At 46.2% G+C, this 17,200-nt stretch overlaps 1 protein-coding gene across 1 annotated transcript in view; it reads right to left on the bottom strand.

The window, feature by feature from the left end:
- kcnj12a (potassium inwardly rectifying channel subfamily J member 12a) overlaps positions 1 to 17,200 on the bottom strand; it is a 19,285-nt gene continuing 2,085 nt past the window's right edge. The window contains exon 2 of the mRNA XM_035530409.2: positions 1 to 6,323. Within this exon, the coding sequence (XP_035386302.1) occupies positions 4,813 to 6,114 (1,302 nt within the window). The 5' untranslated portion in view covers positions 6,115 to 6,323 and the 3' untranslated portion in view covers positions 1 to 4,812. The remainder of the gene's footprint in view (positions 6,324 to 17,200) is intronic.

Genomic DNA, 17,200 nt, shown 5'->3' on the forward strand with positions numbered 1-17,200 from the left:
TGTGTGTGTGTGTGTGTGTGTGTGGAAGACTAGAGGTCCAGGGTGATTCAGTCACTTCTTAACAGAAGCATGTTTTCATCTACTGAGACTGACTCCTAAAGCATCCCAGAGCCGTGACAGTCAGGGAGATTCCTTGCTGTTTTGGTCTGGTATCATTTCTATTTTGCACTTATAAACAACACTGTTAAATATGTGCAACCAGAGAATAGCTCGGTAGGAAAATTACTATATATAAAAAAATATATTGTGTAAGATTTGTGATTGTTTACTTTTTTTTTTAAAATTTTGGTAGCATTTTGATTCTTTGTCTGGTGATCTCAGGTGCTCTCTCCTTTCAGATAGATGATTCTACAGTAATGTAGCTGACAGGTTTCCATGGAAACTGAAACCACAGAGATGGTAGAGGATGTTGGCTATAAGAGTGAAATGTCCCATGGACAGAGAGAATAACTTTAGCCTTCTCAGAAGGCGTTGTGCTTTTAAACACGGGTTATTTTTAAAATATTGTCAGGTTTTTTTGTTGCCAAAAACGCGACAGCCTAACGTAGCCACAGCCTGACGTAGCCACAGCCTAACGTAGCCACAGCCTAATGTAGCCACAGCCTAACGTAGCCACAGCCTAACGTAGCCACAGCCTAACGTAGCCACAGCCTGACGTAGCCACAGCCTAATGTAGCCACAGCCTGACGTAGCCACAGCCTGACGTAGCCACAGCCTGACGTAGCCACAGCCTGACGTAGCCACAGCCTGACGTTTGGCTTGGTCATTAATACAAACGAAGAAAGGAAGAAAGCATTTGAGTGGTAAGGGGCGGAGTCTGACCTGGCAACATTGGTTCTAGAACAGCTTTTTCACGATTCGCACCACGGCCTACGAATAATGCGTCAGAAGCTCACTACCGCCACCTCTGTCCTGGTGGACAGTATCTGATGGACAGATTTGTACCAAGCTGATACTTGATATTCTGATTATAACTAACAGTTCATTCCTTGCCATAAATTTACAGCTTAACACCCAAACCACCAGTGTCAGTTTGTGCTGACGTGATTTTTTGTGTGAGTAGGAGTGATTTTGTGTGTGAGTGGGAGTGATTTTTTGTGTCTTCATGTGAACGTGGGTGGAGCATTGACGTTTTCCAAAAACATCGCAGTGTGAAATACACCTTCTGTTGGATTACTCTCTTCACTTTGAATTCAGTTTTAGACACCCTCACTCTGCCACAGAAAAGTGGAACCAAGTCCACGTTCAGTTCAGTGTGGTTCGGCACCCATTGGGCTACACTATACCATGCTTATATTCCAAACACCCACGTCATTCAATTTGGCTTCATTTTGCCTGATTATTAATTATTAACGATGCTAGGTGATGTAATGGGTTAATCTACATAGATTAGAATCTCAAAATAAACGTCACTCTCTGTGTGTGGCTTAGTTGTATTGTTATGGAATAACTATCCCTCTAATTGGACAATGCACTGTTGCTAGCATGACATGAAAATCACATCATCACTATGTAACCTCCTCATCACCGTAACCTCAGTATCACTGCATGAGGAGTGAGCACGTGTAGAATATCTTAAGAATAAAGCCTGGGAATTCCGTTGTAACACGAACAGGATGTGTTTTAATTTTGAATGGGATGTGTGAACATGATTCCCAGACTTCATGTCATTCCTGGTTTCTGTCAAGATATTTTAAAAAGAAGAAGAATATTCACACCTGTAGTTGAATTCACCTGGTCTGGGGCAGAGTTCTAGTGTGATTAGGTTTCCAGTGACTTATTCACAAATTACAACTGTGAGAACTAATTCTGCATTAAAAACAAATAAACAGTGAGGAGTTGGATGAGTTATAGCCATTCCTTAATGATTTTTTAAAACAGTACAGAGAAGTATTTGTGGTATTTCAGATCTGCAATTTTTTTTTCTCATTGGCAAAGTGCAGTATCATTCCTAAACTTGATCATTCCTAAACTTGATCATTCCCAAACTTTAAGGAATGCAGGGAAAGATCCTTCGGTGACTCTTTCCCTGCATTCGGGGCAAAATGGAACATATTTTAAATAAGTATATAATAAAAGTCCTCATAGTTTAGTGTGGCAATTTAAAAGTCCCCCTCTGTAATGTTCCCAATTTTAGAGTGCAATTAAATTATTTTACCTGATCATTTCACTCTTCATGGACTTAATCATAATCTGATTATTGCTATTGGTAAATTATTGCTTGTAGAATATAGCCATTATAGTGAATGTGTCAACACACACACACACACACACACACACACACACACACGTCCCTTTTACGGTTAATAAATAGTAATGGGACATTTAATTGCCAATTCAGTGGTTACGCGCTTTGTATTTTAAATCTGAATATATGTTAACAGTGTGTCTATTTATTGCAGTATTGTGGGGATGGGGGTTCAGGCAGCCTGTTGAGTCCACACTGTCCACACAGCAGGACGGTGTTGAATGTCACACAGGGAACACAGCTTGGCCCCACCTGTACTGGGAACCAGTGGTGGTCGGGCTAAGCTGTGTGTTCCCCTGTGTTCCCAGTACAGATCACACTGTACTCCATACAGAGTTATGGGAGTGATCTTTGAGCACCTTTGGAATTCTATTGGAGTGAGTGTTATTGGTGTACTATCTTGGAGCAAGAGAAAACATCCAGGCTGCTCCCTATAAAGATTCTCCCCACTCCCCACTCATGTATCCACGGCAACTCTGCTCACGTCGCACACTCTGAACTAGACCTGGTGGTGAATGTTCTAGGTGTTGGTCTCTGGTGTTAAATGTTTTAGGTGTACGTCTCTGGTGCTGAATGTTCTAGGTGTTGGTCTTTGGTGATGAATGTTCTAGGTGTTGGTCTCTGGTGTTAAATGTTTTAGGTGTTGGTCTCTGGTGCTGAATGTTCTAGGTGTTGGTCTTTGGTGGTGAATGTTCTAGGTGTTGGTGTTTGGTGTTAAATATTGTAGGTGTTGGTCTCTGGTGGTGAATGTTCTCTGTATTTGATTCTATGGTTTCTCTGGTGGCTGGAGGTGGTGTGTTGGAGGAAGATGCCAGACCTCGCTGAGGCAGCTGTATGCGGTGTACCAGCCATTCAGCAGTGTTTGTCAATTGGTCTGTTGTCTTTGTCCCGTGTGTGAGTGAGAATGCAAGGCGTGCTGAGAGGTGTTGAATTTTGCATAACTGGCTTTATGCAAAAAATCTGAGCTTAGACAGGGAGGCTCTTCTAAGAACCTCTGGTCATTTCTGCTTCCGCACCTCAGACTGGTTTTGTATCGGTACATTCCCTGTCACATGATGTTGTTGTTTATTTTGATTTGCATATGTTTATTGTGTATGTTAATGATTTAGTCCTGATCATACCTGACGAGAGAGCTACAGATTTGTACTATATTCTGTTTGATTTTCTAGTTATTGGGTGAGTGCTGGTATTTGTGAGAGTCGTTTGAAGGAAAATTGCAACATTAAGATGTTCTGCTGAACCCACAAAATACAACCCAGAGGTCCTGTGACTAATCTGTGCATAGAACAAATCAAATAGCTGAGGGGAAGAAAGAAATCAATATGCCATATATAATGTTTGTTTGTTTGTGATTTGTTTGTTATTTGTTTGTTATAAGTTGCACTACAGGACCCTGTCATGCTTTGTCAGGAATGTCCTGTTGTGTGACCTGCCTGTGGAGAGACTGTGATCGTCAGGACCATCTGTGTCTTTGAGCATCTATCCCCGGTGTAACATCTTTACCCAGTGCAACAAACGCCATTTCATGTTTCTATATATTTCATCTTAATCTTTTATTTTACACTATTGTTAGAAAGGTTGTGCTATGATGAGCTGCATTATTGTGCATGTCTGTCACTGTTTAGTGTGTCAGATGAACAGTTTCTGTTTGTGATTTGAGAAGATGTGAGCCTGAGCTCCACACGTAGAAGCACGAGAGGTTCCATACCCATGTGCCTCTGTCACGGCAGACGAGGTTACATTACGATTATGACAGAGAGATGCCCAAAAAGTCCACATTTACAGGTTTGGGCTTTTGGGCTTTTGGGCTTTTGGCTCACACACATCCCATTTTCTGTCAAAAAATAGTAATGGGTAATTATAGTAATTTAGTAATTTTTATCTATGATTGCCAACTGTGCACTGATATTCTCTCACACAAACACACAAACAGCTTAATGGAAGTTTGTCTAGGTAGTGCAATATTAAAGGGGACTTTCAAATGTTAGATAATCCTGTGTAATGTGTGTGTGTGTGTGTGTGTGTGTGTGTGTGTGTGTGTGTGTGTGTGTGTGTGTGATTTGACTCTTGCCAAAGTAAAATTTTCAAATAAAAACAAAAAAGAACAAAAAAGCCAAAAAACTACTTATTTTTATATATTAATCTTATATATCTTATTTATATATAATCTTTTCTCTCTAGAAAGTATACTCCACACAAATACGAATTTAGCTATGAGAAATATTTACATATTAATGTTTCAGAAATGATTAACTAAACTAACTTTATGAAAAAGGAGGAAAAGATTCAAGTTTCCGCACAGGACTAGAACATCTCTCTGGCCAGAACACATGACCCATGCAACCACTCTCTCTCTCTCTCTCTCTCTCTCTCTCTGTTCTTTTGCCCCTCTCCCTTTCTCTCAATTATACACACAGACACTCACACACACACACACACACACACACTCATGCACACACAGTTCCCAGCCTATCCTTATGGCACTTTGCATTGTTTATTAAACTCCAGTGTCTCTAGGAGGAAAAAAAAAATCAACAAGTATCAAAAAGGTGAAAGGTCAGGGGTTAAATCTCTGACTCCCTGCGGTATGGCCTCTGCTCCAGGCTGCGTGTCGGGGTAGGTCGTGGCGTTCTCTCCGGACTGGGGCTCAGGGCCCCCTCTCGCTCACTCCGCTCTGCGTCTTCCAGCTCCTCTTCCTCGCGGCTGAGGAAGGCCAGCTCATTCTCATAGCAGAAGGCGCTGGAGCTGGGTGCGGTTAGGTACTTCTCCTCCAGGATGTCCTTGGCACTGCAGCGTGGCGTTGACGGCACCTCGTATGTCTTGTGGAAGTGGGAGTAGTCCACCTTGTACTGGCTGTTCTCCTCAAACAACACCGGCTCGAAGCGGTGACCCCACAGGATCTCACTGGCCAGGTAGGAGCTGCGCGCCTGGGCCGTCATGGCTGTGGCCTCCACCATACCCTCCAGGATTACCACGATCTCGAAGTCGGCCGTATCCAGGTCCTGCTTGCCGAGGCCATACAGCGGGCTGTCCTTGTCAATCTCATGCAGGATGGTGAGCGGAGAAACCAGGAAGATGCGGTCCAGACCCTTGTCGAAGCCCACGTTGATGTCCAGCTGGTCCAAAGGGATGTACTCGCCCTCGGTGGTCACGCGGGGCTTGATGAGCTGCGCGCGCACGTGCGCCTCCACGATGTGGCTCTTCCGGAGGTTTCCCACGCGCCACATCAGGCACAACTTCCCGTCGCGCATGGCCACCACGGCGTTGTGGGAGAACAGCAGCGTCTGCGTGCGCTTCTTGGGCCGCGCCATCTTGGCCATGATGGCGCCGATCATGAAACAGTCGATGATGCTGCCCACGACTGACTGGAAGACCACGAGGAAGATGGCAATAGGGCACTCCTCCGTTACGCAGCGGAAGCCGTAGCCGATGGACGTCTGAGTCTCGATGGAAAACAGGAAGGCCGCCATGAAGCCGTTGACCTGCAGTACGCAGGGTGTGAAGTTGTCATCGCCCGCCGGATTGTCCAGGTCGCCGTGGAGAAGTGCCACCACCCAGAAGGCCAAGCCAAACGCCAGCCAGGAGAGCACGAAGGTCAGTGTGAAGATGGCCAGCATGTAGCGCCAGCGGATGTCCACACACGTGGTAAACAGGTCGGCCAGGTAGCGCTGAGGTTTCTTGTCCATGTTGGTGAACTGCACGTTACACTGGCCGTTCTTTTTCACAAAGCGGTTACGGCATTTCCGCCGCGTCTGGATCTTTCCGTTGCCGTAGCCGTTCATGCCGGTCCCCGGCAGCGCAGTCAGCCGGAGCCCGTCCTCCTCCGATGACACGATGCTGTATCGACTCATACGACTCACACTCATCTTCTCCGCCGGTCCTCTCTCTCTCGCCCTCTGCCTCTCAGCAGTGGTCCAGTAGCAGATGTTCAGAACAACGTGCTTTGCCCCCTTCACTGACTCCCCCTCTCTGCAGAGCTGCAGTGGTTCAGTCCTGGGGGTCAGTGGAGGGGACTGGTACAGTAGGGCTTGGAATGGCCCAACCTGAAGGGCTGGTGGGGTGGTGGTCTGGACCCCTGAAAACATCAAACAGGTAACTGATATCAGTCCCACGTCTACATCTAAACACATCTGCTTCTCACATCACTGTTGGCAACATGAATCATTTAGAAACTTTTGAAAATTTGATTTGTCTGATTTTTAAGTAAAATGGCATTATGAATTCAAAATAATTACACTATTAATGCCACCATGTCCCTTTAGCTGAGTGTTTTAATAAAATAACACATACAAGTGGTGGAATTATTTGGCCCATTTTGATGAGCATTCATTCATTCACTCACTCACTCAACATTCAATCATTAATTTGTCACTAATTCATTCATTCATTCATTCATTCATTCATTCATTCACTCATTCATTCATTCTTCATTATTCATTCATCATTCATTCACTCATTCATTCATTCTTCATTATTCATTCATCATTCATTCACTCATTCATTCATTCATAACTCTCACATTTCATCAAATAACTTCACATTTATTTAATTATTTGTTTATTTGGACCCTTGTGGAGTTGTACAAAGGAAGGATAATTTGTCCCCAGACATTGTTAATTAATGACTTGAACACCTATTATTGTGTAATTACCACGATTATTGCAGCTGAATGGTTTGGGATTTTCCTGCTGTTACACACACCTGACTGAACTGTTGAGACTGACACAAAAACTCATCAATCACATGCAGCGATTAGATCTGACAAGACCTGAGTGACACATGAACAGGCGAATCACACAGTGAGAGGCAGATTACATGTTTTAACCTATAATATAACCTCTATATCTAAATTCTGTAATCTAACCTCTATAATCTAACCTCTATATCTAACCTCTATAATCTAACCTCTATAATGTAACCTCTATATCTAACCTCTATAATCTAATCTCTATAATCTAACCTTTATAATCTAACCTCTATAATCTAATCTCTATATCTAATCTCTATATTACCTCTATAATGTAACCTCTATATCTATCCTCTATAATCTGATCTCTATAATGTAACCTCTATATCTAACCTCTATAATCTGATGTCTATAATGTAATCTCTATATCTAACCTCTATAATCTAACCTCTATAATGTAACCTCTATATCTAACCTCTATAATGTAACCTCTATATCTAACCTCTATAATCTAACCTCTATATCTAACCTCTATATCGAACCTCTATAATCTAACCTCTATAATCTAACCTCTATATCTAACCTCTATAATCTAACCTCTATAATCTAACCTCTATATCTAACCTCTATAATCTAACCACTATAATGTAACCTCTATATCTAACCTCTATAATATAATCTCTATAATCTAACCTCTATATCTAACCTCTATAATCTAACCTCTATAATCTAACCTCTATATCTAACCTCTATAATATAATCTCTATAATCTAACCTCTATAATCTAACCTCTATAATATAATCTCTATAATCTAACCTCTATATCTAACCTCTATAATCTAACCTCTCATACACTCTTTATTCTTTCTGTCAACAACATTTAATGGGCATGTTGCTCAGATTCAGTAAATGTTGTAACCGTATGTCTTCACTGTCATATTGCAAAGATATTAATAACAACTGTGAAACATCAAAGACAATGCAGCAGTGCTAAGGGGTAATTGTTTGTCAAAACAAAAAAATAAATAAAACAAAGCATACAATAAATCAAACATACAAATAGGATCAACAACCACTGGCTGAAAGTATGTGTGTGTGCTTGTGTGTGTATGTGTGTGTGTGTGTGTGTGTGTGTGTGTGTGTGTGTGTGTTGTGGGCTTCTAAGACTCTTGTATTATTGATCAGAACATCTTAACAGGAGTGTAGTGGGTATCAGGTCTCTCTCTCTCTCTCTCTCTCTCTCTCTCTCTCTCTCTCTCTCTCACACACACACACACACACACACACACACACACACACACACACACACACACACACACACACTGCTTGTGGAGTTGATAAGTGGCCTTTGGCTAAGCAGGCTGTCTGAGAGCTAAGCACCCTTTGAGAGAGACTCTCCTTCTAATGATGTAAAATATATTTATAGTTTATCTGTTAGAGACATGCTGAAAGGAAAACATTATTAAGCTTTCTTTGAGAAAAACTTTGTTTAGACTGAGGTGTGTGTGTGTGTTTCAACAGATAATTCAGACACCCAGGAGACCTGTGTGCAGGAGATGTTGGCTTTGGGTGCAGATTCACAGATGCTCCTCAGAGAGGGAGAAAGTGAGAAGAAGACAGACAGGGGACTGAGAGAGAGAGAGAGAGAGAGAGAGAGAGGATGAGAGAGAGAGAGTGTGGAGGATGAGAGAGTGGGAAGAGGATGAGAGGGAGGAGTGGAGAATGAGAGAGAGAGAGGGGGAGGGAGAGAGAGAGAGATGGGGAGAAAGAGAGAGGAGGATGAGAGAGGGAGAGAGAGAGAGAGAGAGAGAGAGAAAGAGAGAGAGAGTGTGGAGGATGAGAGAGTGGGAAGAGGATGAGAGGGAGGAGTGGAGAATGAGAGAGAGAGAGAGGGGGAGGGAGAGAGAGAGAGAGAGAGAGAGAGAGAGAGAGAAGGCAGTAGGAGAACCATAGTTTTGGACATGCAGATGAAGAAGGAACACAGGAAGCATGAAGAGACACCTCTGAGGAGAAGAAGACAGGGGACAGCGAGACAGAAGAGAAGAGAGACAAACAAGGGGAGAGAGAGAAAGGGAATAGCAGTAAGACAGAGAAGAGAGAGAAGGAGAAAGAGAGAGAGAGAGAGAGAGAGAGAGAGAGAGAGAGAGAGAGAGAGAGAGACAACCATCATGGCCTAAATATCTATCAAAGCTAAATATACAGAGCGCGCTTGTTATGTTACATGAACACATGCACACACACCAAGGATGAAAAAGAAGCACTATTGCATGAAATAGGAAAAATGTATATATAATATTAATATTATATATAACATTGTATATTAATATATTATTATTATTATTATTATTAATAATAATTAAAATAAAAATAATATTTTATTTGTTTTATTTAAAGAAAGATTTGTCAAAGAAAAAGAAAGATGTGACATGGGGACAGGGGACAGACGTGGTTACGGGGACAGACGTGGTTACGGGGACAGACGTGGTTACGGGAGACAGATGTGGTTAAGGGGACAGACGTGGGGATGGGGGACAGACGTGGTTACGGGGACAGACGTGGTTACGGGGACAGACGTGGGGACAGGGGACAGACGTGGTTACGGGGACAGACGTGGTTACGGGGGACAGACGTGGTTACGGGAGACAGATGTGGTTACGGGGACAGACGTGGTTACGGGGGACAGACGTGATTACAGGAGACAGATGTGGTTACGGGGACAGACGTGGGGATGGGGGACAGACGTGGGGATGGGGGACAGACGTGGTTACGGGGACAGACGTGGTTACGGGAGACAGATGTGGTTACGGGGACAGACGTGGGGATGGGGGACAGACGTGGGGATGGGGGACAGACGTGGTTACGGGGACAGACGTGGTTACGGGGACAGACGTGGTTACGAGGGACAGACGTGGTTACGGGGAACACACGTGGTTACGGGGGACAGACGTGGTTACGGGGGACAGACGTGGGGATGGGGGACAGACGTGGTTACGGGGACAGACGTGGTTACGGGGACAGACGTGGTTACGAGGGACAGATGTGGTTACGGGGAACACACGTGGTTATGGGGGACAGACGTGGTTACGGGGGACAGACGTGGGGATGGGGGACAGACGTGGTTACGGGGGACAGACGTGGTTACGGGGACAGACGTGGGGATGGGGGACAGACGTGGTTACGGGGGACAGACATGGTTACGGGGACAGACGTGGTTACGAGGGACAGACGTGGTTACGGGGGACAGACGTGGTTATGGGGGACAGACGTGGTTACGGGGGACAGACGTGGGGATGGGGGACAGACGTGGTTACGAGGGACAGACGTGGTTACGGGGAACACACGTGGTTATGGGGGACAGACGTGGTTACGGGGGACAGACGTGGGGATGGGGGACAGACGTGGTTACGGGGTCAGACGTGGGGATGGGGGACAGACGTGGTTACGGGGGACAGACGTGGTTACGGGGACAGACGTGGGGATGGGGGACAGACGTGGTTACGGGGGACAGATGTGGTTACGGGGACAGACGTGGGGATGGGGGACAGACATGGTTACAGGGACAGACGTGGTTACGAGGGACAGACGTGGTTACGGGGAACACACGTGGTTATGGGGGACAGACGTGGTTACGGGGGACAGACATGGTTACGGGGACAGACGTGGTTACGAGGGACAGACGTGGTTACGGGGAACACACGTGGTTATGGGGGACAGACGTGGTTACGGGGGACAGACGTGGGGATGGGGGACAGACGTGGTTACGGGGTCAGACGTGGGGATGGGGGACAGACGTGGTTACGGGGGACAGACGTGGTTACGGGGACAGACGTGGGGATGGGGGACAGACGTGGTTACGGGGGACAGACGTGGTTACGGGGACAGACGTGGGGATGGGGGACAGACGTGGTTACGGGGGACAGACATGGTTACGGGGACAGACGTGGTTACGAGGGACAGACGTGGTTACGGGGAACACACGTGGTTATGGGGGACAGACGTGGTTACGGGGGACAGACGTGGGGATGGGGGACAGACGTGGTTACGGGGTCAGACGTGGTTACGGGGGACAGACGTGGTTACGGGGTCAGACGTGGTTACGGGGGACAGGACTTAGGACAGTAAAGTACAGCAGTGCAGCTCACACTAGGTCAAAGGTCCACAGGTGGAGCGCGTGTGCCATTATATGTCATCGCATGAGACGAAACACGGCAGATATTACAGGATAGACTCTCCTGAAGAGACTCATCCCCGTGGCAACATGGAGAGTGCAACTCTGGCAACCAGGAGGAGGAGGAGGCCACACTGTCAGATGGGGATGAGCAAGTGGTTGGATTTTTTTTCAGCATAACAACTTGGCAGAAACATAAACGATAACTAAATGTGTTGCATCCCAGCATGAGACAGAAACAAGGAGGTTGTTTTCGTTTGTTTTTTACGTAGAACCATCAAATGCTCAACGTCTTCCTCGACAAACAATCACAGCTCCAAGGTGTGTGCGCTTTGAGCCATGCTGGAGAAACAGGCAACCGTCCTGAACTTGGTGGCGTCAAGGAGGCACTATGACAGATTCATGTTGATTTTAAAGAATTCGATTCCATAGCAAAGTGATTTAGTTGTTTTCAGAGAAATAAATATTACATTACTTATGAGGGTCAAATGTTTGGGTTCAAATAACTCTAAAATGTTTGATAAACCCAAATCCAAGTCTCCGTTGTGTGGGGTCACAGACAGGTCTGGACAGGGTCGGTCTCCTCTGCAGGTCTGGTTCACAGGCAGACAGGTCTTCTCAGGGTAATGCCACGCTGAGTCGTTGCTGGGGTCACCCTAGATGCTTTCACAAGGTAGTGCACCTGCTCCAAACTGTCAATCATGTTATAGAGGCTGGAAATGTGAGATTACACCCTGAATGTTCTCCGTGCTCCTCAGGCAAGCACACAAGCACAGCGAGCTCTTGGCAAACCTCCTGCCTGTCCCGCCGTGAGGAGTGGCTGTCAGTCTGACACGGTGTCATACTCTGCATAGAGCAGGATGGTAGTGTACCTCCATCTCACGCTCACTCGCCATCTCCAGTAGCGGTGTGCTGAAGGCACATGCCACTGCTCTACACAGTCAACCAATCAGGTCAGTCCCATCAGGTCAATGTCGTTGCTGAGCTGCCTCCTTACCACTGCCTTTTCCACAGGTGTTTCTGGACGCACGGCGCTCTACGGGCCAGCGATGTGACTGTGTGTAAGATAAGCGTCGTTATTCAGCTCATGGCTGGGGGAAGCACACCTATCACCAGTGTCTCATGGGAAACTGCCCATGGCAAAAAAAAACCCAGAGCAGAAGGGACTCAGGTGTGTTCAGGATGCAATTTCTGCATTTTATTGGCCTCCGCAAAAGTGGGGAGAGTTACTGGCAGAACTAATACTGCCCTGCATACGGTCCTTACACACACCGTCCCTGTACACAGCTGCATACGGTCCTTACACACACCGTCCCCGTACACAGCTGCGTATGGTCCTTACACACACCGTCCCCGTACACATCTGTATACGGTCCTTACATACACTGTCCCTGCGCACAGTTGTGTACGGTCCTTACACACACCGTCCCCGTACACATCTGTGTACGGTCCTTACACACACCGTCCCCGTACATATCTGCGTACGGTCCTTACACACACCGCCCCCATACACATCTGTGTACGGTCCTTACACACACCGCCCCCGTACACATCTGTGTATGGTCCTTACACACACCGTCCCTGTACACATCTGCGTACGGTCCTTACACACACCGTCCCCTTACACATCTGCGTACGGTCCTTACACACACCGTCCCCGTACACATCTGCATACGGTCCTTACACACACCGTCCCCTTACACATCTGTGTACGGTCCTTACACACATACACATCTGTGTACGGTCCTTACACACACCGTCCCCGTACACATCTGCGTACGGTCCTTACACACACCGTCCCCTTACACATCTGTGTACGGTCCTTACACACACTGTCCCTGCGCACAGTTGTGTACGGTCCTTATACACACCGTCCCCGTACACGTCTGCGTACGGTCCTTACACACACCGTCCCGTACACATCTGTGTACGGTCCTTACACACACTGTCCCTGCGCACAGTTGTGTACGGTCCTTACACACACCGTCCCCGTACACAGTTGTGTACGGTCCTTACACACACCGTCCCCGTACATATCTGCGTACGGTCCTTACACACACCGCCCCCGTACACATCTGCATACGGTCCTTACACACACTGTCCCTGCGCACAGTTGTGTACGGTCCTTACACACACCGTCCCCGTACACATCTGTGTACGGTCCTTACACACACCGTCCCCGTACATATCTGCGTACGGTCCTTACACACACCGCCCCCATACACATCTGTGTACGGTCCTTACACACACCGCCCCCGTACACATCTGTGTATGGTCCTTACACACACCGTCCCTGTACACATCTGCGTACGGTCCTTACACACACCGTCCCCTTACACATCTGCGTACGGTCCTTACACACACCGTCCCCGTACACATCTGCATACGGTCCTTACACACACCGTCCCCTTACACATCTGTGTACGGTCCTTACACACATACACATCTGTGTACGGTCCTTACACACACCGTCCCCGTACACATCTGCGTACGGTCCTTACACACACCGTCCCCTTACACATCTGTGTACGGTCCTTACACACACTGTCCCTGCGCACAGTTGTGTACGGTCCTTATACACACCGTCCCCGTACACGTCTGCGTACGGTCCTTACACACACCGTCCCGTACACATCTGTGTACGGTCCTTACACACACTGTCCCTGCGCACAGTTGTGTACGGTCCTTACACACACCGTCCCCGTACACAGTTGTGTACGGTCCTTACACACACCGTCCCCGTACATATCTGCGTACGGTCCTTACACACACCGCCCCCGTACACATCTGCATACGGTCCTTACACACACTGTCCCTGCGCACAGTTGTGTGTGTCACGTCTTCACGCAAGGCAGTTATCATTGCACTTCCTCTTTAGAATGCTTTTTATATGCAAGCAAGCAAAATACAAATATCAGATATTTATTTTCTCAAGAAACATTAATGTTTCCATAAAAAAACACTCAAAAATGAATGAGTACTGTGACCGAGGGCATCAAGCATGAAAACAGCAACACTACATGTGTTTACATGTGGTTGATGGTGACCAACCTAGCGAGTGACCACACTCGTGTGATGTGTGATGAGCTACACACAGATGGAGAAAAACAGTTAAACTCCTTTTGCGTTCAGTCAGCAGCTGTAGTAGAGCATCTGTGGGAGGTGTTTGTGGGAGGACCATCTGTGGGAGGAGGATCTGTGGGAGGAGCATCTGTGGGTGGAGCGTCTGTGGGTGGAGTGTCTCTGGGTGGAGTGTCTGTGGGTGGAGCGTCTGTGGGAGGAGCGTCTGTGGGAGGAGCGTCTGTGGGTGGAGCGTCTGTGGGAGGAGTGTCTGTGGGAGGTGTGTCTGTGGGTGGAGTGTCTGTGGGTAAAGTGTCTGTGGGTGGAGCGTCTGTGGGAGGAGCGTCCGTGGGTGGAGCGTCTGTGGGAGGAGCATCTGTGGGAGGAGCGTCTGTGGGTGGAGTGTCTGTGGGAGGAGTGTCTGTGGGAAGAGCGTCTGTGGGAGGACCATTTGTGGGTGGAGTGTCTGTGGGAGGAGCGTCCGTGGGTGAAGTGTCCGTGGGAGGAGCGTCTGTGGGAGGAGCGTCTGTGGGTGGAGTGTCTGTGGGAGGAGCGTCTGTGGGTGGAGCGTCTGTAGGTGGAGCGTCTGTGGGAAGAGTGTCTGTGGGTGGAGCGTCTGTGGGAGGAGCATCCGTGGGTGAAGTGTCCGTGGGAGGAGCGTCTGTGGGAGGAGCATCTGTGGGTGGAGTGTCTGTGGGAGGAGCGTCTGTGGGTGGAGCGTCAGTGGAAGGAGCGTCTGTGGGTGGAGTGTCTGTGGGAGGACAATTTGTGGGTGAGTGTCTGTGGGAGGAGTGTCTGTGGGAAGAGCGTCTGTGGTTGGAGCGTCTGTGGGTGGAGCATCTGCGGGAGGAGCGTCTGTGAGTGGAGCGCCTGTGGGTGGAGCGTCTGTGGGCAGCTTTGATCTGACGTCCTGTTGCCGTAGTTTAGACATTACCTTGATCTGCAAATGTATCCTGTAACACCCTTAACACAGGAAGTGCCAAGTAAGGTAGCAAGAACGTCACGCTTCCATTAGCAGCTCCCAGTATAAAACCAGTGGGCTGTGCAGAAACAGTAGCAGCTCCCAGTATAAAACCAGTGGGCTGTGAAGAAACATTGATCTGACATTTAAAAGTAACAGCCAGATCAGACCAGATCTTTAATCTGTTTAAAGATAGAGTTCACACTTCTAAAAGAGGTTTCGCCACACTGTCATAAATGTCTTCTGGCCTTGTTGCTAGGCAACAGAGCGTGCCCAAAGAGGGCAATACATTGGCATGTCATTGGCATGTCTGGACATGTGTGTTTGCTAGCTTTGTCTTGCACACACGCATGCACACTCGAAGTGAAAGCATGAACTACTCCAGTGTGTTGGTGTTGACATCGTTAGAGGCTGGTGGAGTTGTTGTGGTAGTTGCTACTCTGCAGCAGTGCACGCTGGGATCAGCTAGCAATTACGCTTCTCTACCACAACATGACACCTGATCCTGCAGAGACATGCATACGCCACGCACACGCACACACGCATACATGCATATGCACACACGCACACGCATACACGCACACACAAAAAAGCCTCCATACCAATCTAGAATGATCACTGACTAAATATTAGTCCGTATCCATACATGTTTAGACTGCAGAAGTATTCTCCATTTCACAGCTAATTTTGAATAATCATCTCTGTAAATAATGAAGATAATTACATATTTACACCTTGAGCCGCAGTAACTGAAAAGTAGAAAATGATTTCTAGAGTGAGTTTTTTGTTTATTATTTGTTTTACTTTGATAAATGAGTGTAATATTTCAGTGTTGGTCAGACTTACATTACACAATATGTTGATGTTAAATGAACATGACTACACTGCAGGTAATATTACAGGAAACAGGAGTAATATTGACTGTGGATAAATAATCACTGCAGAGGAAATAGTCACTAATGTAGACTAAAGTCATATTTACATCATTTATCTGACACGTTTGTCCAAAGCGTCTTACAATTCTGTCTGAACACAACTTCAATAATTGAGGGTTAAGGGTTTTGTTCAGTGGGAACCTGATTACCCATCTGATTACAAATCCAGTACCTTCACCACTGTAACAGTGCAGGAAATACTGAACACTTAATAACATTTCAGGTTTATTTGCTTCACGTTTACTTTGGAGCACAATTTACTGGTTTCACACATAAATGACAATAAAACACACAAATATTTTCTAAGTGCAGGTGTAAACGCAGCCATAATTCATATCCCTACATACTACAAATGTAACATTTTAACATGGATCATATATACCTGAAATAACTCTGTAAGGATATTCACCATAATATTAGAAGGACATTCTGTAAATAGTTTGCAAATGTAACTTTAAACAGAATTTTACTTATGGTAAAATAGTGAATTGAATACATATATTTAAAAATTATTGTCAGATTCATTAAAGTTCAAGAACATTACAAATGATTTTATGCACTTTTGAAAGATATATTAAATGGTAAATACAGCATATTTTGTGATTAGATTATATAAGAATATTAATTTTAGATGTATTATTATAATATATATTTGAAGTTATATTGATCCAGAGAAAATGTAATTGAATTTGTAAACACATTTCAAGTAGAATTCCTTGTGTGGGGGGGATTCTGAGAAAACAGACTTGCATTTAAAGTTCACCTTCGCAGCGTGTAATCAGACGTTTTAGACGTAATGCGCCCGCTGTTGTGTTAGTCTGCTGATACAGAGGAGGTGGTGTCACTGGTAACTTGGTCGTACTGTTCTGTGATTGGTTAACGGGCCCTGAGTGGTGATGCTTTTTGTACCAGGGAACGTGGACCGTGCTACACGGCTAACCACAGTCCAGTACTGTAAATTACAGGACACTTCCTACAGGATAACCACATTACCCTGTAGTAACCACATGTATGAGCGCAAACACACACACACACACACACACACACACACACACAGAGACAGTGTCTATACACAGTATACACATGTACTGTCATATGTAGAAATGATTGATGTTAGTGTGTGTGGGGGGTGTTTACATGC

The sequence above is a fragment of the Electrophorus electricus genome, chromosome 14 (genome assembly GCF_041902795.1).
Source record: "Electrophorus electricus isolate QZ-2024a chromosome 14, ASM4190279v1, whole genome shotgun sequence".
Taxonomy (NCBI): domain Eukaryota; kingdom Metazoa; phylum Chordata; class Actinopteri; order Gymnotiformes; family Gymnotidae; genus Electrophorus; species Electrophorus electricus.